The sequence below is a fragment of the Callionymus lyra genome, chromosome 2 (assembly GCF_982586985.1).
Source record: "Callionymus lyra chromosome 2, fCalLyr1.hap1.1, whole genome shotgun sequence".
NCBI classification, from domain to species: Eukaryota; Metazoa; Chordata; class Actinopteri; order Syngnathiformes; family Callionymidae; genus Callionymus; species Callionymus lyra.
In genome coordinates this window covers 23,918,935-23,944,794 of record NC_141819.1, presented here as the reverse complement: position 1 = coordinate 23,944,794, position 25,860 = coordinate 23,918,935, and the positions used below count along the sequence as shown (strand labels likewise).

General features: G+C 40.2%; 1 protein-coding gene across 3 annotated transcripts; it reads left to right on the top strand.

Moving 5' to 3' along the window:
* The first annotated feature begins 1,246 nt into the window (after positions 1-1,246).
* On the top strand, positions 1,247-25,848 carry entpd1 (ectonucleoside triphosphate diphosphohydrolase 1). 3 transcript variants are annotated; one of them, XM_087784239.1, is made up of 10 exons: positions 1,247-1,269; positions 19,763-19,890; positions 20,144-20,261; positions 20,423-20,573; positions 21,041-21,200; positions 21,471-21,674; positions 21,742-21,999; positions 22,895-23,008; positions 23,102-23,239; positions 25,241-25,848. In XM_087784239.1, the coding sequence occupies exons 2-10, from the start codon at positions 19,765-19,767 to the stop codon at positions 25,445-25,447; spliced, it is 1,476 nt and encodes a 491-aa protein (XP_087640365.1). In that variant the 5' UTR covers positions 1,247-1,269; positions 19,763-19,764; the 3' UTR covers positions 25,448-25,848. The 3 variants fall into 3 exon arrangements, with proteins under 3 accessions (XP_087640365.1, XP_087640363.1, XP_087640364.1); XM_087784237.1 differs by lacking the exon at positions 1,247-1,269 and adding an exon at positions 8,887-9,037; XM_087784238.1 differs by lacking the exon at positions 1,247-1,269 and adding an exon at positions 17,465-17,595.
* The last annotated feature ends 12 nt before the right edge of the window (positions 25,849-25,860 follow it).

The window sequence follows — 25,860 nt, the reverse complement described above, 5'->3', positions numbered from 1 at the left end:
TGACTCTCAGACATCGAGTCAAACCTACAGACATTGGAGCGACAGTTGAACCTCTGTTTTCAAGGAGGAAGAAAAAGATAATACCTTCTTCTCTTTTTCCTCGATAGACGGAGAGTAAAGGTTAGGCCGCTGTGTCCCCCGAGACGCCGGGGGGGCGTGAGATTCTTGCTACTACTGATACTCGACAGCAGCTGTTGCATAAAAAGAAAAACAGTGATGGTCAATGGAGGGAAATGTTTCTTCCCTATGAAAGCACTTTGATTTTAAACCAATGTTTATCCATCAAGTAGTGGCTACTGAGTGTATCATGTGACTAACAGTAAAGAAAACATGGAATGACTAAAAACACTGTTTTTGTCAGTACAATGTAGCTATTGATGTAAGAACTTAAGTGTTATTATCAAGAAACCATGAAAAGTGTCTCGATATCAGTTTTTAAATCCCACTATTATGATCTATTTTTCTTCTTATCAGTATATTGAACAAACAAATGAACCAGATATTAAAATCTACAAGAAACTTAAGAAAAAAAGACAGACAGAATAATTTCTCAATGTACTTTATTAATCTCCATAGAGCAGTGATTCCTAACCAGTGGGCCGCAAAATGGTTTCCAAAATGGTATCATTTTTTTTTGTGGGAGGGTGGATTTAAATGTATAAAAATAAAAACATAATAATGTTTTAAATGTTAAAACTAGTTAAGTTTAAAAGGATATTGAACATTTTCAAATATCCTTTTCATTATATTGTTTTTCCTTCAAGTATTATACATGACAAGGAAATGAGAACGCATTATAATGCCTATTATAATAATCTCCGAAGATGGGCCGCAAGGGTTTTTGAGACTTAAAAGTGGGCCCTGAGTTTGAAAAGGTTGGGCACCACTTCCTTAAAGAAATCTCACAGAGAAATTCCACATTATCTGCCTGTCTTTGTGTGACAATCACTTAAAAATCTGACCACACTTCTGAAGTAGTAACGTCTCTGTCTCAGTCGTCACATGATCCATTTGCTTGTTGTTGTGTTTGGAATGTAAATGTTAGTTCTATACACAACTCTTACAACCCTTCAGTGCTGTAACTAATAAAAGATCAGTATTAATGTTCCACCAATGAAAAGCCAATTCAATGTAGGCCGTGTCAATCATTGATCGGAAGCTTCAGTTTATGTGATCTCCACTAGTTCTGCACCACAGTCCGACTCTAGGCTCCAGGAATGGCAGCGTCAGACAATGAAAGCGACTCTCTGGCCCCTCCAGCTGTTGATGGTAAGAACGTTTGAGGTTTTCTTCTTCCTGCTTCATTCTTCATGTTGATATTTGGACTTCGATCGGTCGATCACCTGTTGTCTGATAACTCCGGTGCTAGACAGCTGAACCATTCCTCCGACAAACCTGAATGTTGTACATTTATTCAGCAGAGAAACCTAATAGTGGATTAAACTCTCTCAATGACTCCTTTTTATTGGTGGATCACGGGTCTCAAGGTCAATCATGTGATCGGCCAAAGTGATCCACACAGCCCTCAACATGAATCATCACTAACACAATCTTTCCTATTGATAATAATCTGATTTTATAATAATACAATTGCTAAGATATTCTCCTTCACCGCTGACTTCTACTCTTTCTTTCTCAGAGGAACTTGAACTTTTCTGTCTTTCGTCAAATTCTCTTCCTTCTGCATCACTTTTACAGAACTTTCTAGATTTATTGGTGACTTTTACAATTTCTGCTTTGAAGAAAAAACCCTTGTGTTATGTCTGGGTCGAGGTGACCCGGTGGCCCAAAAACAAATGTGTTTTTAGTATTCCTTGTGTTATCTCTGGGTCAAGATGACTTGAAGGCCCGAAAACAAATGTATTTTTAGTATTCCTTGTGTTATCTCTGGGTCAAGGTGATCCGAAGGCCTGAAAACAAATGCGTTATAGTATCCCTTGTGTTTTCTCTGGGTCAAGATGACTCGAAGGCTCGAAAACAAATCTGTTTTTAGTATCCCTTGTGTTGTCTCTGGGTCATGGTGACTCGAAGGCCCGAAAACAAATGTGTTTTTAGTATCCCTTGTGTTATCTCTGAGTCAAGGTGACTCGAAGGCCCGAAAACAAATGTGTTTTTAGTATCCCTTGTGTTATCGCTGGGTCGAGGTGACCCGGTGGCCCAAAAACAAATGTGTTTTTAGTATCCCTTCTGTTCTCTCTAGGTCAAGATGACTCGAAGGCCCCAAAAGAAATGTGTTTGTAGTATCCCTTGTGTTATCTTTGGATCAAGATGACTCGAAGACCCGAAAACAAATGTGTTTTTAGTATCGATAATATTATTATTATAATTGTATTGTAATTATTTTAGTATTTATATCATATTATGTAAGGATCAACACAAAAACGCATTTGTTTTCGGGCCTTCGGGTCAGCTTGACCCAGAGATAGCGAAAGGGTTAAGATTTAAGTATCAGAGAAAATCTAGTCATGACCTCCGTGTGGTTCACTGGTCTGATCCTCCACAGAAAGATTGAGTGCTCCTGGTTGATGAAGCTCTTGATGTCGTCTCTGAATCTTTAATGAATAACATTCCAGGAACATGTGTGCGGTCCACGGGAAAATGCTTGACTCGTAAAAAGGCATCAGTCACAAGAGAAGGCCCATAAATTTCAATTTTCATTATTAAAAAGAAGTATTTAATCCTTTGAACCAAAAACTACCTTATTCTTAATTTTAGGGGGGAATTAAAAACCTCCAGTAAAATATATACTAATAACTAATGTGGAAACTTAAATCTAAAGATGAAAGATGGGATCTTTCTAGAAATAAAGGGTGTTATCTTTTGAGAACGTATAACTTTATAGATAAGCCCAATTTTGGGACTGTGTTAGGTTGAGTGACACGTGTGATCCCACCCGTTATCTATTTAATTCCATATAAAAGATGTAAGTTTGGTGGACGTTTCCACGTTGGTCTGCCCTCTTAGCTAAAGCTGAGAATCCCGTGAATATTCCCAGAGTGAAGCTGATCTGGGACGTCATCTGCCGCTCCACTGAACTCACTTGTTCAGATTGTTCTTTCACTCTCTGTCTCGCCTTCGCTGAAAACATCCTCGACGCACACTTACAGCCCTGGTGTAATTCGATGAAGCAGCTTTTACTGGAGGGTTAATGTGGCACGAGGCTTCCAAAAATGGATTACACTTGTTATCCTGCTCGTCTCTTGTTCCGTTCGGATCGTTTCCCTCTCGCGGAGGAAGGAGACCCTCGAGTGCGAACCAGCTCCATGTTGCTGCTCACGTGAGGCCCTTCAGATCTGACCCCTGTGAACCCCCCCCATTTAATGATCTAAAGACACATGTGTGACTCCCTCTATCGTGAAGTCTAGAGGCAGCTTTAAGTGACTCGGTCGTCGGCCTCCTCGACCATGTGAGAGGTCAGAGGTCGCTACAGTTAACCCCACAGATTCATTTTGTTTACGTTGCTGCTGTTTAGATTCTCAAGGCAGCTGCTCTCCATCACGGGACATAAACAAGATTTTCCCCGTAAGAAACTCAAGGTCAGGGGGGTCAAACTCAGCCATGAAACGTTAACCTTTCCCTAAAAGACTCTTTCACCAAAAGACACTTTTTTTTATCCTTCAGCCACTAACAAATGTATAGTTAATGTTGACATTCTTAATCTCCTGCTGGTTGACTTGAGTTCGACACATGTGCTTTAGATATTCAGTTATTTTTCCAGATCTGTTAACCATTTGCTCTCTGTCGGGGTCCCTGTCTGCCCCGTCGGGGGTTCGTAATCTTTATGGAATCACAGAGTCTGGACGAAGGTTCCTTTGAAGCCGATGTGGTTCTTGATTGTGACACGCAGAGATCTGCAACCGTAACTTGAATCCGTGGTTCTCCAGTAGAAAAGGGTGAAATGGTGGAATTTAAAAAGTCTTCAGATGTTTCTTCTCAAGCTTATGGTCGTCAGTTCTGACCAGCGCTTCTCAAGGAAATGGACCTAACAAAGTATCTCCTTCAGAGAAGAGGGGAGGAGCTCGCTCATCCACGAGAGACTCAAAGCAGAACTTGGAGTAGTTGATGTGTTTTCTCAGGGTTTTAATGATATCCTCTCCAGGAGGCCTACTTTCCTGATGTGTCCCTGTGGAGATGGAGGAAGTCTGGGGAAGACTCAAAGATGGGGTTAGGAATCATCTCAAATAGGGCTGAACGATAGGAACAACATTCACATTTCGATATCAAAACCATACGATATGAATTTATTGCTGGCTTTATTTATTATAACGTACTGTCAGTGATAAACTCACAATGAATTAAGTAGATTTTAGTGCAGTTTTTGTCAGTATATGTCAATTATACTACAACTATTTGGATGTGAAGTACTATAGAAACATATTCAACATGTCTTCATTTAAAAAAAAACTATTTTATGTACAGAGTCTGGATGTTTTTCATTATCTAGGCACAGTTTCAGGCCTCACTGAAGTACCAATACTATTCAAGAGTACAGGCTTAGGCAATACTGTCAGAGAAATCCTCAAAGACTGGACCAGGAAATATTCAAGAAGGTCCTGAGGAGAGAGGTTTAAGCTCTGCTGCACAGGTTCCAAAGCACAACACAGAATATGAGCTCAATATTTATGAAGGAGTGAACATGTTATGGATGCATGTCGAATGATTCCTACACATTCTTCTCCACACCAGGCGGTGTCTGTCACCACGGCTCCTTTTCCTTCAGGCCTGCAGCTCCACTTTGAGTCATTATTCTCCCCGGTGAGACTGAAGCTTGTGTAGTTAACATGGAGCCGCAGTTCTTGGTTTTTCTGTCGACAGAATGAGGGCAACGAAGAAGATGTTTCGCAGTCGAGGAGACCATGTTGTTGTTCGGCCTGAGTGGAGATGTTTCCATTGCAAGTTTCTTTGTTGTTTGTTTGTCAGCGGGATGTTGGAGGCGGCTCTTGCTTCGTGGGCTCCGGTGCTGGGAAACGTATATGAGAGTGGGCTGATGAGAAACTGCTACATGCAACAGCCCGAAAGAGGAATTTTAATTCAAACACTGGGAGCAAATGCAGCTGATTCGATTGATCAGTTGGACAAGAAACGGGTCAGTGGTGAACAACAAGACCATGTGAACAACTTTTTTTTAATTATTCAACAGAGTAACTTAAATAATTTCACAGCATAAAACGGATAAAACGACCCAACAAGAGCCTTTTTCTAAAGTAATGCAAATTCTGTGTGTAGCGACGACCTCACGCAGTTACACTTTTCTGCCACTAGAGGAGCCACAAACTATGTTTCGAAACTTGAAACTGAGAAATATTCTATGATTTCATCTTTTAATATCTTTAAAGTGCCAACTACTGTGAAAACCCAACCCTCCTGACTCACTCTCATGTTTCAAATGTTGAAGTCTTTCTCTCTAAGATGCAGTAAGTCTCTCATCATGACCATGTTTTGAACTTATTACTTTATAAAGTTCTCCCCCGTCTGAAATCTCAGCGAACGAGCGGTTACGAGAGTGAAGTCCATTATGTATTAATGATGGCTTCACATATTCTCCAACCAGCTGTAATCACGCCACACTTTGTTTATACAACAACTCCCTTGGAGGTGGAGACTTTTGGGATTTATGACAAACCTGGATGTTCGACCAGTCACAGCAGAGTGGGCGTAGTTATGGTAAATTTAATCTCCAGAATAACACTGTTTTCAGTGGGTGGGGCTTAAACACATTTTCTAATTTAAATATTTAAATTAAAAGAGAGTTTTGTACAAACAGACACATACTGATATGTACATCTATCGAGGTCCAAGATCTATTTAAGACACACTTAAATTCACACATTAGTTGCACTTAAATTCAATTTCTGACTTTCCGCGTTCTATTTAAACCCTTCTGAGTTGAGGAAGGACTCGGCAAGTGGTGTTGGTTGAAGGATGGCTGCAGAACAACAGATGGAGCTCAGTGATGGACAGTGAGTACAACGAACCCAATGTCTTCAGAGTCCTGATCAGCAAATCGTGTTTAGCTTACTGCCAAAACGCAAGTCAACGTGTGGAGGGCAGGATAGACGGACTGCAGTAAATTCTAAATCAATATGTCTTTCACAACCTTTTAAAGCACTACAGATAATTGCATTGTGCCACTAGATACAAACTCCTCATCTGCCCCGTCATTTCCTGGACGTATGAAATATGAATCAATGACTATAAAAAGAATGTTGAGTAAAATGTATTAAGTTGGAAAAAGTCATTCTGTTTAAGAGTCGTCATTGATGCTTAAGTGAAAAAAAGAAAGCGGAAATGTAACCTGAAAGGTTGACAACTGTCGACGGCGCCACCACGGGGAGCGAGCAGCTGCTTTGCACGTCAGCACCGTCGAGGATGAAATATCGTTCTGGTGTCGGCACTTCATTAAACCACGAGCCACCGGTCAGCACTTTGATTTACGGACGCTCTGGTTTGTTAACGGAGAGTTGGGATCAACACAGACGTCTCCAGCAGCCGACTGGTGTTTGCTCAGAAGGGCCGAGTCCAGGAGAGAAACCATCTGAGCAAACACCTGCTGGGTTTAATTGCAGGTTTAATTCAGGGTAGTATAGCTTTCCAAACATCATTAAGCCTCCACGCATGAGAGCGACTGGAGGATCTGCTGTATTAAATCCTGCTCTGGCGCTTGAGAATCTCATGAAGATGCTCTCTTACTTGTGCCTCGAAAAAAGAATGATATACTCAAGTTTATTGATGAGCCACAACTCATGGTTGGATCAAGTGTTTTTCTTATTCTTTCCTAACAAGTGCCTTCTCTTTATAAGGAAGTCAAGTGCATGTGCCGTGGTCCAGTTCCAAACACTTAAGAAGGATGTTTGTGGTTTTCTTGTCCATAACTCGTACCACACGACTGATCATTCGAAATCGATTTGACTTCTATGCCAAACCACTTCCTTCTTAGAAGGAAATGTCTCCGGAACATCTTAGCTTTACCACATTAACTAAGAATGTTGAATATTTCTGCCAGTTGGAAATGATGCAGAAGAGCCTGAGAGTTTGTCGTAGCTTCATAGTAGTTATTCTCATTATTGTGTTTTGATCATTTAGGTTGAATTAACCTTCAGATGTCCCGTAATATCTCCAGTGCGCTGGGATTGGAAGTGGAAGGAATTTGGGTTTGACTCCAGTATATTGATCTCTGAGGCTGGTGGCAGACTTTTCCCACATGTTACAAACCCGGAAAACTCTTCTAGGTTGTTGGTTTGACAGTAACTTCATTGTCTTGACTCCATAATCAGTTTCCTTAAACAAAGACATACTGCGACGTTATCACGCGCCAGTTTATTCTAGTGAGGATGTCACGGATGATGCCAAAAAGCACTGTTTTTGTCAGTACAATGTCACAGATAATGAGAATATTCCTTTAGTCGTCCCTCAGTGCAGACATTTGAGTTGTCACAGCAGCAAGTTCACAGGAGAACAATACATGTTAAGTATAAATAGTTATTAGATAAAACATACAGTGCATTTATTAAAAAAGTACAACATTAAATAAATGTTAATAATATAATACAATTATAGTTAATCATGATTACAAAATATGAATCAATTATAACAACAAACATAATAACTAATAACAACTATTATATGGTAATATTCAGTAATAGTGCAAAAAAATACAACAGAGTTAATAATTTAAGTGTTATTATCACGAAAAGTAGAAAATATATTTAAATTAAATTAAACTCTTTTGATCTATTTTCTTCTCATAATTATATTTGTTCAAACAAATGAACCTTAAGTTGAACTAGGCATTCAAATTAACAAGAAATTAAGGCAAATAAGGCTGATATAATCACATTTAAAACACACTTTGAACTGGTAATCATCACCTAAAAAAAAAAATCTGGTTGTTTATCAAAACACCTTTCAAACCAAAACAATTTCTATTAAAAGATCTATTCTGCCTTTGCTACCCCCTAGTTTAGGAAAATGTTGTCACAGCATGATCTCAAGCTAATTATCCATGCGTTTGTGTCTTCTTTTTTAGACTATTGTAAAAAAAAATTTTGTGTCTAAACAAGAAGGAGCTGTGGTTAATACAAAACTCTGCACGAGAATTCTGACCCGCTCTAGTAGAAGAACTCACATTTCTCTGATCCTTAAATCTCTTCACTGGCTGCCAGTTTCTTTCAGGATCAACTTTAAAATTCTGGTTCGTACTTTTATATTTATTCATTGTCAGACTCCTCCTTACGTCACTGATTTGATCCAGACTTACACCCCAGCTCGGGCTCTGAGGTCTGTGGATCAGAATCTACCGATGGTTCCTGAACACGCTTCAGGACCAGAGGAGAGAAATCCTTCCAGGCTGTTGCTCCCAAGCTTTGGCAAGATCTTGCTCTCCCTCTGTGTGATCCACTTACATTGTCATGGTCGTCCGCGGCGCTTGTGAAATCCTTTTGAACACGCAACATTTGACCCGAGTGTCCTTGAAACGTTGAAGTTTTTATGAAGTGAGCGCTTCGTTTTGCTCTGCTTTTCATTTCGTCGAGCAACTTCCAGGGCCTGGAGGTTGACTTTTATATCGCATAGATAAAACCAGTTTCCTTGATAGGAAGCACTTTAGACAGAGGGGAGAGTTCACTCTCTTTTTCTTTTTTTTCCAACATCCCTCCACCCCCGGCTCACAACCAACATCTGACACCTCTTTCATCTTTGACCCACTTTAAGCAAATACTACCCAGCTTGAAAAAAAGTGGAAGGAAGATAAAGGAATGCAAGTGATTCCTGAAGAGTAAGAAATGATTTGCGTCACGGCGATGGATTGATAAAGCTGAGAGGAGGGGGTGCCAATGAAGAAGGGGGGCAAAAAGGGGAGGGGATGGCGGGGGAGGAGGGGAAACTCCTGATAAAGCAAGTGACAGGAGGCAGGAGGTGGTGAGAAACAGACGGAGCTAGGAGCTTTAACAGAGAGGGAGCGAGAGAGAGAGAGAGAGAGGGGGGAAGAAAACCGACCATTGTGTTGCTGCCGAGAGAGAACCCATGTCTGCACAAAGAGGTGAGTGTACTGCCCTCACTGACACACACAACCAAACAGGAAACACCTGACCCGGCGTGCGGCCGCCAGATGTGCGTCAGATTGTGTCGCCGGACAGGTGTGTCGCACTGGAGGAGAGTGGGTCAGGCAGAGTGACAGGACTATCTGATGAATGAAGTGGTTAATGCTGGACAAAGTTTGGCGTCAGTCACTGATGGACGTCTTGCTCAGAGGTGCCTCTGGATCTCATCTTGTTTCTGTCTCCTCACACTGTGCTGCTTCAGGTGCTTCTCGTGAATATGACCCGGTTGTTTCGACTCGTAGCCGTCTGTGGTTCTGTTGTCTTCTGCTGTAATGCAACCGTTTTATTCAATAATATTTTGAATCATTATTATTATAAACAACTTCAGTGAGCTTGGCAGCCAAAATGTAATGAATGATCAGCCACGTTTCCTGCCTTTTCCAACTTCCTGTGTTAAGACTTAAACAAAGACGTTCAGTCTGGACAGGTAGAGTAACAATGTAGGCACTTAAACTTGAGCTCTGGCTAATGAAGACCCTCCTCTGTTCCCCTGCTGAGGGAGAGCAAAGGGCAAGAATGTCCCTTTGGAGTCACATCATATGATGCAGCCAGAGGTTCCCCCTTTGACAAGTTTCACGAAGGCTTGAGAAAGAGGTATTTTTAAGATTTACAAGCCCCGGATAAAGCTGGCGTCGGGTGCTAACTTTATGTTCCCAGGAGGAGTGTTTGATTTATGGGATGGAATGTAGGAACGGTGAGCTGTAATATGGACTCTAGCGAATCTACCAATCCGTCTTTTTTATTAACTGCACATCCTATTTACCTGACATGGAAATAACATTTCGCTTCCTTTTAGAATCCAGTCTTACATCTGCAATTTTCTCTCTCTCTTCTTCTATTTTAACTTGGTTTCTCTAATGTTTTTTCTGTTTGTGTCTGTCTGAATAAACCTGTTAGATCACAGAAGTTAATGACTGTAAATGGCATGAAAATAGCTTGTGGTCTGACCGACTGTTAAACATCTGACTTGAACAAGTGTCGTCTTTGATTTTATTTCATTATCTCTGTCAGGTTCCAAAACCTCTTTTTCAAGGCTGACCTTGCAGATAAACAAGGTTAAAGGATAGGCCAACCGTAGAGATAACACTTGTGGACTTGGAAAAACAATACTTAAGTCTGGAGTATTTCAGACCAAATGCTGACTACACATAGATTAATAGAACTTTTTCTGATGAAATAAAAAAAAGAAACAAAATTAACATATGGCACAAAAGCATACAGACAAAGTCGAAGTGAACTTTAGCAATATGATGGATAATTGGATGGATGGATGACACTTAGACATCATGTTGCTTTGGACTCTTGAGTTTTCAAGATGGTCATTTTTAACCATTTTCTCTGTCAGTTCGTTGCAAATGTACACAATATAAGTTAGTTGTGACATTTACTAACAAAAAGGTGCTTTTAGTCATTCCACGCTAGTCATTTACAAAGAAAAACAAGGCTGATCTAATCATTTTAAATGACATAATTTCCTCTTAACTGTTACTTCATAAAAACACATTTCTTTGAATTGAAATTGAATTTGAAAATCGTTAAGAAAGTGTCTTATAGTGCATAAATTCTAAGAATTAAATAAACGTGACTCTGTTAGTTGGTTTTTTTTTCTTCTATTAACTACAACCAACAACTTTGTGACAAGTGTGAGCAGAAAGTCGACTGATGATGGAATCGCCTCAGGAGATAAGTAAGCCGAGATAAGTTCCTTAACTTTTGTTCAATACTCAGTAGGAAAAAGATAAGAAAGTGGTTGGAACTTTGAGTCTTCTGAGAACCTATCTTTTCTATTCATCTAATACTGATTGAGACGACTTACGTTCTTTCATGACAAAGAAAGCATCACGATCTTATATGTCCAACATGTCCGACTTTAGTTATGTTGAACTCTAGTTCTTCAAAGGTTGTTTCTAGTTCTATTATATGACTTCCATGTGATTATAACATGGGTTTGTCTGTAGTGATGAGCATCACTTCGGCTCCAATAGTCTAAATGTATTTTTAATCTAAGATACTCTCAATAACTCAGAGATTCCAAGATGGCGGCGGACACTAGTCCAGTGGCTTCTGGAGCTCCTTGACAGCAAATAATTATTATTTTAATCCACCTTTTTCAGTCAATATTAACTTGAAGTAAAGCTTATCTGAATTGATACATTTTTAAAGACAGTTTGGAAAAAAGGGACTCCTCCTGAGCTCTGAAAAAAGACAAAAAGGGAGATTTTTCCAAAGAGACAAAGGGAAGATTTAGGGGAGCTAAATGCTAGCAGACCACTGAACACTCTCCCTGGCAATTTAAGGAATTTATTGTCATTCCATTCAATGACTGCATGGAAACTAAATGTGTTTCTGATACCCGGGAGTGACGGCGATACAACCACACACCAAACAATAAAAAACATAATGGAACAGGATGGAAGACTTCCTGAAGCTTGCATCAGTCTGCACCGAAGACCTGTGGACCTTTGATCTGGAAGAGTCTGGCATGTTGTTATGAAAGCAGTTTTTCTCATTGGGAGCACAGATGCTGCCAGGAATTCTCTCTGGTAGCATTTAGCTTCCATTGCAATTCAGAGCTGAGGGGGGGTTATGTCCTTTCAACTGTCTTTAAACGGTGATCAGTTCATCTAAGCTGTACTTCATGCTCAAAACTGAACTCCAGATTCTACAATCCAGATCGATGGTCCACAGCTCTTCTGTGGAGACTGATGCCAACCTCTGGACTTCTTTCATCCCTCTCAATGATTCTCCTCATGTTTTGTATTGTCTTTTATGAGATGAGGAAGGTTATTAATGGTCTATGTTATATTATCTATTAAAGACGGTTAGCACCTCTGTTTTTTCCAGTGCCAGAACATTATGTTCCCCCTTCGAAACTATCACCAGCCATCATGGAAATGACTGCAACTGTCGTCTCTCACTCACTTCCATTAAGCAGTTTGATGGTCATGTTTATAGCAACCATGCCCGGTCTGTAGTTTATAGTGAAGAGTATTTCTAACAGTTGCCAGATAATTCTAACAACTGCTCAAAATAAAACCAATCATCTCAGAATATATTAAAAACATCATCATATTAATGTCAAATTTGACGATAGTGTTGCAAATTGGCTAAATATTGACGGCTTTAAACTTTGCATCTTAGAAATTAGTTGTAAAATTCAAGTCGATGTCACCTTAACTATGAACCACAGCTTCGTTCTTATAGACAAAAGGTGTTAAATGAACCTGAGGAGAGGAAATGTTGTTGATCAGATTAGTTATCAACATGTGATTTAAAATGTTTAAGGTAATCTGATGAATTTATATTTTTCCTTACCATTACGTCAAACCAAACTTCTCCTTGATACCATGAAGATAATTATACACGGCTTAATTTCCTTTGATTATTCCCAGTAGGAAAAAGGCGTAAGAATGCTAAATCTTGGAATGTGTACTTTATTTTTGGGTTAAAATATCAACAATCCTGAAAAAAAAAAAAAACTTTACTTACAACTCCTTCAGCAAAATTAGCAGGCAGTGCAGTTAATCCCAGTAACTCTGTGGTATAAGTGGTTCGTAATGGTATTTGGTCCCAGAACAAAAAACCCTACAATTACTTACTTTCTTACAATTCCCACCCAGGCTATTAGGATCAGAATGGGCTTTGTGAAAGTTGGTTCACGCCTCTGCCAGGTTTCTCTGATGAAGCTGCTCTACGTCACCAACAAGTGGAAAATGGAAATAACACAAAAGTCATGAACGCAAAATCGCACCATAGGGAATTCTGTTTGAAATAACAAGGGTTGAAGCTGAATGTTGCGCAGGAAGTGGACGCCTCAACTTTATTCAATCTGACACATGTCGATAAGGAGAATCTCTATGACAGGCAAGATGCTGATAGTTATATTAGATATTTATTTGTTGTTATGTTCAACTATAAGACCGTCCTAGCATGATGACATACAAGGAAGTATATGCAGAGTAGGGGGAGTTGGGGGCAGCTTTGGTTTTCAGAATTTTGAGTATATATTGCCAAAAATATTAAATACAAAAAATATAAGGTAAAAAAATATCTTTCATATCAGATTTATTGTATTGCTAGTACTGATAGTTTTACAATAGTACTTTTGGCTTGATGTTATTGAATAATTTAATACTTTTATTCCATTTTATTTTGCTCACAACAGCTACTGTTTTATAGGAAATATAGTTCACACCGGTGCTTGAATGAATGAACCAGTAGCTGATGACTTATAACCAGATTCAACAAGCTGAAGTTTGCTTCCCTCTAGTGCACACAAAAATGCAAACATTCAAATCCTTTCAAAGTAAGATGGATGGACAAGGAGGGTGGAATTCATATTTAAGGATTATTGTTTGATGTTTCTATTTTTCTCACTCTAAATCAGGCCTGGTTGTGTTTTGATAGCAGAGTGTCTTCTAGCTCTGGATGTTATTGAACATGTTAACACTCATTGAAGTCTGATCGACCTGCCATTACTCACACATTATTGCTGTGTTTGTTAACCTTTCTGCTGCTAAATCCTCCAAATATTTACCATCAGCTTAAGCAATGATGGTTTGACTGACTCAGCTGCTAACATATCATCTGCCGGAGCCTCACCTATAACCACAGACCTGCGCAGGACGGCACAGTAACAAGAGTAAGTTTCGACAAACAGATTAGATAATAGTTCAGTCGTGACCACATGGTGTTGGAAAGAAAAAAAAGGAGCTGCAGTGTGATGACTCAAGAGTTGTGTCGTAAGTGCAGCATTGAGCTCGGTCATAATTTGCCCCGAGTCTTTCAGGCGAAGCCTTGTTTCTCTGTCTCAACATGCGTGTCCTGCCGATGCCAGTCGGCAAGTTTAGTCCTGGAAAGGGATTAAGGGAAAGCTTTCCGTAGGAAACTGAATCAGAATACACAGTAGGTGGAAGGATGGGTGTGGCTTCACTCGGTCAAGGTGGTGACATAGATAGTTCGGCGTAAAAGAAGAAGTGAACTGCGTTTATTACCAATACACTTTGTATTGACACAATTGATACACGTCATTACTTACTTAATTACTTCCTTTGCTCAGTGACGAAAAAGAAGAGTGAAGTCCTGCATTGGCTTCCTAACATTGTTACTCAACGGCTAATTTGTCACATTGACACCGTCAACACAATTACAAGTATGCCTGTGTTTGTTTTGCAGAAAACATTAGGGAGGTTTTTAACTGAAGGCCATGAAAACCTCAAAGGGCAACTCATGTGTTGATGTCTGTCTTAAATAGATGTTGGACTCTATTGTATTATCAGTATGTGTCTGTTTGTACAAAACTCTATTTTCATTGAAATATTTACATTTGAAAATGCGATTAAGCTCCGCCCATTGAAAACACTTTCTGGAGATGAAATCTTGTTTACCCTAACCACACCCACTCTGCTGTGAATGGTCAAGCATCAAGTTTTCTCTTTACCCCCAAGGGACTTGTTGTATAAACAAAGCGGGTAGTGATTACAGCTGGCCGGAGGAGTAAAGCCATTATTACGTCATAATTGGAACCCGCTCTTGTAACCTCTCGTTCGCTTTCGAGTTTTCAGACGGGGGGGATAACATTCACCAACAACTTGGTCACTTGTACTATGTTTGTCGATATAACGAACCACGAAAACATGCCGCTCAACACTGATTTACAGAAAGTGATATGATCACAGGTGTCAACAATGCAAGTGAGAGTGGAGGAAATTATTTTTTAAAACTGTCTTTTGGTGCAACAGTACATTTTGTATTTTTAATTATTGGACAGAAGTGTTTTGTAGTCATTCAAGCTGAGTTAGTCTTTATTTTTTCATTGTATTTGCCTGATGCGGTTGGCAGTTAACAACTTTCATACTAAGCCATCTATTTAATACAGACTTTGATCTCTTAAAATCAACAGATCTTTTTCCGGTCAGAACCAGTGATTTGATTATCTACAGGACTTGTCCTGATTCAGTTTGTCACGCGTTGTCTTTCTGTTCCGTCTCAGCTCCAGCAGCAAGCTGTGGTCCATCAGGAATGAGTTTTGTTACATCAACACCCAGATGTTCGCTCTTGCTAATGACAGTCTGGGGAGTGAAAGAAATATAGTCATGTTAAGAGAATCGGTTTAAATTGGCAGAAAGAGGATTTTCTCCTGATTTTTCTTTTCTTTGTTTGCAAGTTGTGCCAACATGATGAAGCTTGATGAGGTATGCAGAGAGGATTACTAATTGGTTGATCATCAGGAATGCTGAATTTTACATTGAAAGTCATTATCGTCATCCTTCCTGTAAGCAGGCTGTTAATAAAAAAAAAAAACTTTTGTATAGGAAAGAGGAAATACCTGAAAAGGGTAGTGCAGGAGAGTTCAGGAAACACCCTTTGGGATAATAGCAGACTGTTGTTTTTGTACAAATGTTGGCCGGGATCATGAAAAGACAACTTTAAAATACTTTTATTTTATATATTTTTTCACAGTAGTCTTTTCTAATTTAAAACAAAGATTAATGAAACTATTGTTGTAAGAGAAACGTGTCATACTTGAGGCATGGGGGTCAAATCTGGCCCACTACGTCATTTAATGTGGCTCGCTGTTTAGTTCGGTCAAATTCGAAGTAAATTAAAGTTCAACTAAAGTGTTGATTTAAAGTGCGTCTTAAATAGATGTTGGACTCTATTGTATCATCAGTATGTGGCTGTTTGTACTGTATTTCAATAAAATATTCAATATTCAATAAATGTTTTTTCTGATTAAATCTTGTTTACAATAACCACGTCCACTCTGCTGTGATTTGTCAAACATCAAGGTTTGTCACTGCATGTCATCAATCCCAGAAGTCTTCAACTCCAAGGGCAAACAAAGCAAACAAAGCAGGGTGTGATAACAGCTGGCCGGAAGAGGAGTGAAGCAATTATTACGTCATAATTGACTCCACTCCCGTAACCTCTTGTTTGCCGAGATTTTAGACAGGGGAGAACTTATTAAAGTAATAAGTTGAAAACATGGTCATGATGAGAGACTTACTGCATCTTGGAGAGGAAGACTTCAACATTTGAAACATGTGAGTGAGTCAGGAGAGTTGGTTCTTCACATTAGTTCCCCTTTTTAACTTAATGTTGATATGGTGACATATACACCTGTCCGTGAGGAAGATAAGATAAATAAGTAAAGATTATAGATGTTTACAATTATAAAGAGACTTCTAATAAAAGTTAAGTGATGTTGGAGAAAATAAATTTGACAAACAAGGAGATCATTTAGATCGATTTTAGTTTGACACCTCGGCTCTCAAAGGCTTTTGTATTTCAATACCTGGTTTTCTTATTAAATGATATAAATATTTAAGACTTTCCTTTGCATCATGAGGAATTCATTTTTTTTCCGACTGAGAATTACATCAGTGGGTTTTTGTCAAGTTTGAACATGATTGATTTGTATGGATTTTATTAAAAATGTTCTTCCCTATGTAAGACTGGGGAATGTTGTAATCTGCTGAACATTCAGAGTCGAATCATTAAAAGGAGATGGTTGAGAAGGTTTCCAGTCAACTTATTTTGATGTTCAGCTAGAAGAGTTTTAATATTGCTGTGCAATGACCTCAATAAAAATGTGAAATTGTTCTTTGTTTGTATTGAACCAGCCTCAAGTAAAACCTCTGATAATATCATATTCTGTTTATTCACGTCACATGAGTACATTCCATCACGCTTCTTTTCTTCCAAGGAAATAAGTCATGAAGTGTTTCTGATTTACTCGCTCTGATTTCCTCATGACCCCCCATCTTAAATATGGGGCAACTTACAACAACCCCCAGACTGTTATTTCAATCTCCAATGTTTGCAGAAAAAGTGGGTCTGAACTTTGGACGTTGGTTGGTCAACATAGTCAAACAGTGACAGTGCAGATGCATCTTTGTTAAAGTTAGAATTAAACAGTGACATGGAGTCGATGATCGCTTCTCAGCTCCGAGAGAGTCACTGAAAAGAATCAAGTGTTTGAAAGAGCTGATCAAATCTGTAGTCAGATGGTGGGTTCTGCTCTCCAACTCTCTGGCGAGGAGGGGGGTAGGAAGGGGTGTTCAGGCAAACACTGCTGAAAGGCAGGGGATTCCGACCCGTCACTGAGATGACATCACAGCCGGCCTGTAATACAAACAGGCCTAACAAGGGAGTCCCCACTTCCTACACGCCGCTGCACGCCAAGCAGAGAAACTCCTCTCATTTCACCCAGGAAGAGAGAGTCCTTATTTGGGGCTCTTTCTTGAAAACACATTCCGCTCACGTCTCCATGGTGTGGGCTTCCCTGCTGACTCGGCATCTTGCCAGACTACTCAACAGACGTATCTGTCCTCGATAGAAAACCGTATTCTGTGCGACTGACTTCTGTCCTTCCTGTCCTCCTCATTCTTTCCTCTCTCTCTCTCTCTCGTCCTCCTCTCCCTCCCACTGACTCCCCCCTCTATTGCCGTGTGTCTTTCTCTCCACTGTCAGTCCATTGAAGTAGAAGAGAGAGGTAAGTGCTGCCTTCCGCTCTCTGTTCGTCTCTCACTGGCTACAGTCTTTCTGCCTCTTTGCCACTCGGACACAAGTCGGACGTGTGTTGCTCGTACAGCCGAACCTCAGTTCTCTCTGCTTGACTTTGAAAATCTTTATCAGCTGTTATCTGGGCTCGGATTCTAAAGCCTGAGGGCGTCGTGCAGCTGCACGATTTTCCAGTCTCTTATCATTGTGGTAGCATCTTCTGTACACTGACTTGACATTGAATACTCAACTTGAGAGATGTACTTTTGAAATGAACACCATGTTTGTTATGATGCAGGAGCTGAACACTTGTTTTACTCTGGTCTAGGTTGATGTCTCCTACAACCTAAGGCTATTTTTTAGGCTATTTACCACTGTTTAAATAGCATTTGTTTTTAGTAATTTACTAGGTTTTTGTCAGTACAATGTCATAGCTCTTGATGAAAGTATTTAAGTGGTTATTATCAAAAAAACATCTAAGTATCATTTCTTAAATTAAACTTTTATGATCAAATTTTCTTATCATTATATTTGTACAAACCCATGAACATCTGCTAGTACCAGACATTTAAATCAACAAAAAATACATGTTTCCTTACATGACTTTTAAGTAAAAGTACTTAACTGTGTGACAAACAACAATGCACAGTAGACCTCTGAATGTATTCATGTGAGGCGCTCCTTTGTGGCCAGATTTGTTAGATTAGATTTCAATAAACGTATCCCTCAGGGTTCCAGGGTTTTATTTCAGGCCTGTTGTTATGACTCTTACACGTCAACAAACGAACTGTCCGTTTTTTATTTAAAAAAGAAACACCTCCATACAATGTGTTTGCAAGTAGAGCAATTATTGTTTGGTGGCCTAAGGCTCAGTTTTAAGCACAATTATATAATCAGTTTATCAGTGATGGACGGATAACGCCGCTCCCCTCTGGACTTTGACATTTTACTTTAATTTTGCAATTTTTGGCTCAAAGGCTTAAATGAGGACGAAGATCTCTCAACTGACAGCAACATTTAGTGAAGGATTCGGACCTGAAAGTAGTTCTTTGTGCTTTGGCAAGACAGGAAACCACCCTTGCTACACCCTGCAGTCTTGCACCTGATATTATGTCAGACTGCCGTCTCTGTACTCGCTTCCATGTCAAACCCAGCCATAATGTCCTGTCATGAATTAGAACCTAATAGTGCCGTAAGACAGTTTGAGGCCGTCTCACTCAGACACAAATAAAATCAGACCCATGCCACCTGAAATTGATCGTCGTATTGGTCGTATTTATCATTGCAGTACTTCTTCCATTACCCCTCCTAGTTTTCTACCAAGAGTCTTTATTCTGGTGTTCCCCAGGGCACAATCCATGGCCCCTTCTTGTTTAGTTTTTTTCTTGCTAAATACATTGAAAAACCTTTTATTTTCATTATATAATATTTTTTTTAAGTTTCAAAGATAGTTTGAAATATGCGATTCATGTCAATGTACAGTTGTTTTTCATAAACATATTTGCCAAAATAATGTGTTTAAAGCGAGATATCTAGGACATTTTTTTCATGTTCATGTTTTTGTATTTTCCCTGTTTAGAATAGGACCGTCTGAGGCCCCAGCTTCCTAAACCTTTGGAACTTCAATAACTTTCCCATCCAAAATATAAAAATATAGAATAATTGATTCCATTAGATCAAGAGCTCTTAATAACTTCAGTCTTACGCACAACAGCTGATATTCATTCATTCTAATTTGTTTCGTCATCAAATCTCCCTGTTGGTTGCCAAGTTCAAGGCCTTTTCATGTCGTCCACCTATTATTTGTTCAGTTCAGTAGAAATAATCTCCGGTAGAGTTTGTGATTCAAAGAGTTGTTCGCCTTTTAAGTCTGATTGGATGAGTGATTGTAGATCATTAGCCGCTTTGATTTCCAGCCTCATCTGAGTGGCCTGGAGTGTGAACTTCATATGGTGTTGTTTTAGTTGAGCAACATACAACAGTAACCCTGGGCGACACAACAACACAGTTAAACATCACACACATCTGGACCCAGATTGTCAATTCGGTCCCCCCTTTTTTTTTGCCTGGATTCATGTGTATCCATCTTCTCTTTTATACCCCGCAATCCCCTCTCCCTTCTCCTTCCTGTCTGTCTATCTCTTCGCCCACGCTCCCAGAGATGAAAGAGAAGAACCCCTGGCACACGCCTGTGACCATCATCATCACTGTGATTGGCGTCATAGCGGTAGTTGCCTTGGTGACGGTAGCAGTGTTGCAGAACAAGCCTTTACCCCAAAAGTACAAGGTATGTTGGAGCATAAGTCTTGCTGCACATCTGTCGCTGTGACCTTAAGCTTTGAGGCTTCTATATAAGGCTGGAGATGTTGCTGAGGACATCAATCATGCAGCAAAGAGGGGTGTTTAAGAGCCTTCTTAGTTGTTTTCCTAAAACACTCTAGTCATGGTTTGAATCATTGTCCTCGGCTTGTAATCACAACGTGTGAAAGCCCTGGTCCAGAATTAACACACTGGAATTCCCACCCTTGTTTTCACACCAGTATGGGATCGTGCTGGACGCCGGCTCGTCGCACACGGCTCTCTACATTTACGAGTGGCCGGCGGAGAAGGACAACAACACTGGCAGGGCTCAGCAGAAGCATTCCTGCAGGGTCGAAGGTACGAGTACGGTTTGTCATAAATTGTTTTAATCGTCTTTTGAACAAGGCAGTCAAGATGGAGATGAAAGAGATGTTTCAGGCGGAACGAAAACTTGATTATGAAAAATGTAAACAAAATCAAATTGAATAAATGGATCCAACTGTTTCTTGACGTCGCAGGTCCTGGTATCTCCAGCTATGCCAACAACCCTGCGAAAGCTGGGGAGTCCCTCATCTCCTGCATGCAGGATGCTGTCAACAAGGTTCCCAGCAAGCGCCACCAGGAGACCCCCTTGTATCTGGGGGCCACTGCTGGGATGCGTCTGCTAAGGTATATATATTCACATGTGCTGACTCAAAAATCATGGAAACAAGTTTGCCGCCTAATTCTTGTCGCCTTTTGTTGTGCACTCTTATTTGTTATTATTTTGTCTAACTTTTTTTAAGGGTAGTCTTATTGCACAATATTTATATATGATATATATTTTATTTTTTTTGGTCATATTTGTGTAACTATATTAAGCATTTTTAATGAATCAATCCACCAGTTCTTGTCAAAATAACCTTTTCCTTGTTCTTCTCAAACAAGATTTATCAACAAGTAACTCCTGTATGTATCATGTGACTAACAGCCAGAAAAGAAAACATGGGATGCTTAAAAACACATAAATCAATCATATGATACCGTTTTTCATTTTCATATTTCTGCTCCACAAAAGTAACTTCAGAGTCTTTCCATGACTGATGTTCAAGCCGTCCATTTGAAGGACGCTAACTACTGTGTGTTTGTGTGTGTAGCATGAAGGACAGTGCACTGTCTGACAGGGTGTTCCAGGCCGTCAGCAAGACCCTGCAGTCGTTCCCCTTCAACTACCAGGGGGCGAGAATCCTCAGTGGATCGGAGGAGGGAGCCTTCGGCTGGGTCACGGTCAACTACCTGGACGATCGACTCAATCAGGTGTGTGTTGGGATATAATGGTCAGTCACATGATACACACAGCAGTTACTACTTGATTGATGGACAAGTTTATCTAATCTACTGTACGTGGGTCGATTGAAGCTTTTAAGCAGAGTTGTCTGAGCTTCACAGATAAACGTCAAGTAAACACACATTACATGAAAGCAAGAATAACACAATCAAGTCTCACAAGTTACACAAAATAATTTGTTTCAATGATTCGGGCGATGTTTGAAGATTAACTTCCTGACTTTGATCTGGCCACTTTAGGGGTTACGGACCACAGGGGCCCTTGACCTCGGCGGAGCCTCTACTCAAATCAGCTTCGTATCTGATCACTTTAATGGCTCAGAATCCCCCAACAACTCCATGGCCTTTCGTCTCTATGGCAACGACTACAATCTGTACACACACAGCTTCCTGTGTTACGGGAAAGACCAGGCACTCAGGATGACTCTCGCTCGGCAGACGCAGGTAAACTTCTAGCTGCAGCTCGCCTGCCAACATCTCTCCGTCTCACATCTGCACCGCTCTCTCCTAGTCAGGTCCAGCATCGATCCTTGACCCTTGCTTCCCCCCGGACTACTCCGAGACCAAGAACTATTCTCTGCTCTACGACTCCCCCTGCGTGTCGGACAGGAAACCGCCGACACCACCGGCGACCTTCCAACACAGCGGGACAGGAAACTTCAAACAATGTCAGGAAGCTGTCATGAGGGTCTTCGACTTCAGGAACTGCACTTTCAGTCGGTGCTCCTTCAACGGAGTCTACCAGCCGCAAGTGCAGGGAACATTCGGGGTAAAGTGACGACCACGATAGTGACGTATGAAGTTTGACAGTTGTATGGGGAATGTATAAATGGACGAATGGGTAGACATTAAGAAAGGATGTCAGTTTAAACTGTTGCCAAACCAGCAGGGACTACTTTCAAAGTTAAAAGTGATGAAGCAGCCAATGGGACCAAGTCTATTTAAACATTTAACCCTTGTGTTATCGCAGGGTCAACGTGACCCGAAGGCCTGAAACGATCAAGGTGAACGACCTCCCTGGCATCCATAAATACATATGCAGTGGTGGAGGTCGTTCAACACAAGGGATACCACAAACACATTTGTTTTCAGACCTTTGGGTCAAGTCGACCCTGAGATGACACAAGGGTTAAATGTTTAAATAGACTTGGTCCAAATGGATGCTTCATCACTTTTAATTTTGAAAGGGTTAACGAGCCAAATAAAGTTTTTCTCTGGTCTTGGGTCTGACCAATGGTCTCCTCAGAATCATCACATTCGCCATGAGATTAAATTCCAGCTTGTAGTATCTCAATTTACGAGACCATAGATACTAAAAATGTATATATTTTTATTCTAAAAAAGAAGTGTGTTCTATTTGACCAAAAAGAAAAGCAATTAAAGATGCAAATTTCAAGATTATTTGAAGAATACTTTTAAATAATCAAAAAAAAAGTCAAGGTTGAGTGAGGAAAAAAAAACCTCGACTGATGGTTGAACAAGGTCATGATCGGTCAGCAACCCTGTTTTACACAATATGTCGCTTCCCTGTTTTTTAAAGATGGTGAAATAGGGCAATGAGATGACAGTGTCTTGCATGACTCCAGAGAGACATTTCAGATTATATTTGGTAATATTTTAGCTGGATTAAGACAAACCATCATTCTTAATCTGTCATCTTCCAGGCATTCTCCGCCTACTACTTTGTGATGAACTTCCTCAACCTGACGGACACGTCCATGTCTCTGGCCAAAGTGGAAGAGAAGATCGCGAGCTACTGCTCCACGCCTTGGGAGAAGGTCTGCATGATAATTTGAATAAATACAAACTCTCTTATCTGTGTCCTGCAGCCTGCTTCATGCTACACTGATGCTATCGCTGTGTTCTCGCAGATAAAGGAGCAGAATAAAGGCGTGAAAACCAAATATCTGGCAGAGTACTGTTTCTCCGGGACGTACATCCTCACCCTGCTGACTCGAGGATACAACTTTACCTCAGAAACGTACCCCATGATTAAATACATCAAGAAGGTCAGTAGCTCGTCGTCCACTCCCTTCCTGTCTCACTTTCACTCAAGGCTGAACCTTTAAATCTGTTTTTTCATTGTTCTCCTGGGATATTACAGGATGAATGGGTAGTGTGGAGAGTTCTGACCCAGTGCTCTATTTCCTGTTAATTTTAGATTAGATTATGAGGGTCTAACATTAGAGGCGAATCAACCCCTTTCTCTCACCCATTAGCGAAAAAAAGAGATGACCCCAGTTGAGTTTATCTCTCCATGTGAAAGTCTAAAATGACAGTTAGATATAGATTGATAGATGTTAGACACCACACATACAAAGACTAGCATCCAGGAAACCGATGATAGTCCCCGCCCTGTTTCCGAATGACTCAAGCAGTTTTGTGAGGATATCCTGAGATGTATGACCTCATTAAACGACATGCATACAGCAACCCTTCAGAATTCATCCTCACGCCACGAGAATTGAAATACCAGAACCTGTTGGTTAATTGTAGTTTCCATGAAATTTTCAATTTGTTGGCTAAATTACTTCTTAAGGCAGCAATGTAGGATTTAAAACAAATGTTTCTGGCACCCCTGGTGTTCAAACAGTGTAACTGCAACGTAGTGGAACTACTGTGGAAACTAACTGAATGTGTATTTGCCTACAAAATAAGATACATTTGCTCGGGTCGTTTTATCTGCCGGGTTAATGGGAATTTCACAGTATATCTCAGGCCACAGCCCCCTTGTCCAGGGTTGGTAAAATCCATTTTTTAAGTGGTCATGAAATAAACTTCAAATAACGTAAAGGAAGCAGTGAAAAAGAAATGAAGAAAATGAATTCTGGTAATGAGATACTGGGGGAGGGGGAACCGAATTTTGTACCGCTAGCTTTTCCTTGAATTTCTCGAACTCCTGTGTTGTTCTCAGTATTATCTTTATCTTTAAAGTATGTACTTTTTTGAGTATTGTTTTGATTGTTTAATCGCTTTGTGACCCTGGTCTCGAAAAGCGCTATATAAATAAATATTACTTACTTACTTACTTACTTAGCGTTGCCGGGACATAAGCTAAACTTGTAATTTCAATGTAAATTATTTTATCCTGTGAAATATTTTACAGTTTATAGTATTTTAAAATGGGCAAATGTAATACAAAGGCGCATTATTAAAATATTTATTGTGAAGGACAGGTGTAAAAAATGTGTAATGGATGTGGGAACAACAAAGGTATATCATCATCATCAGCATTGCTCAGTTGTGCTCCTGGGATCAGGTTAGTTTGCCAGCTAGCATGATGTTGAGGTGTTGGCGTCTCTTTACACTCAGACAGGGAACACACTCGCTGACAACTCTTGGCAACCGTGAGCTTGTTTATTGGTCTGCTGCTCTGTTGGATCGCTGCTTTATAGCAAATATAAAAGCGTCCGTCTGTTCGTTAACATTAGTTACCGTCCGGGTTACTGCAACAGCTGCAGTGCAATTTGTGGATTACACGAGTAGTTTATTGATTCATGCCATGTTCATGAAGGGTTCAAATCAAATATGTTTGAAAACCATCGTCCATATCAGTCACTACATGATCACGACTCATGAGTTATAGGATTTATTTGGGACATAAAATGTTTTTTTTTCTACAAATTTCAAATGGAAAATGCTGTTTGTTGATGGAACAAATTTGAGTTTGGGCGTAATTAAACAAACAGAAAAGCTTTTTTTGTTGCAGTCAACAGCATGTTTATTCCCCGAAAACAGAAAAATAAAAACAATGACACTGTTTATTGAAAACATCAAATAGTCCGGACACCCTCGCCTGAGATTGTTTTCCTTCAGACGGCTGGCACATGTGCACACGCTGAGTTTTTCTGAGGACGTCCATGTGTTTGTGGGTAAACCCCGCATTCAAATCAGTGCACCACCAGTAAACACTCTCTTGCATCAGTTGAATATATCGTCATGAACCGGTTTGTTTCTCCACATCTGGAAGCCATGTCCACATCTGGACTTATGTCTCTGTGTTGCTCCAGATCAAGGACAGCGACGCGGGCTGGACCCTGGGCTACATGCTGAACCTGACCAACATGATCCCGGCAGAAGCTCCCGACACGCCTCTCCTCCCTCAAGCCGGCTACATCTCCGTCGTCACGCTGATGGCCGCCCTGCTGTTCGTGGTGGTGGTCGTCAGCCTGAGGCCCCTGTGGCCCCGCTGCTCCAAGCCGACGCACATCATTTAAACACACAAGGTGTGTGTGTGCGAGGTCGAAGGTCAACGCCTGTTGAGGAACAAGAGTGTGGGATCTCTTCAAGGACATTATGGACATCGGCTCCGTATCATGGTGGATTGACTCCGGTGGAAGGACGTTTGCTTGAGCAAGTCTCAGTGTGTCGTGAAGATTGTCTGCATGTGAATGTCTCCACAAGTATGTGAATAGGAAAATTGTATAAATAAATAACCTACGTTTATATGTAATATTACGTCGTCACTCTATTTAAAGCAACAACTATAGATTTCACTAGAGAAGAGTGTTCACTTCAGGAAAATACTTCAGATTACAGGATCCTTTAAATGACTACTTTTTTTGGATGCAGACAATCAATTTTGTTATTAAATGTGTCTTTTTCATATAAAATTAAAGTTTGTGTTGTT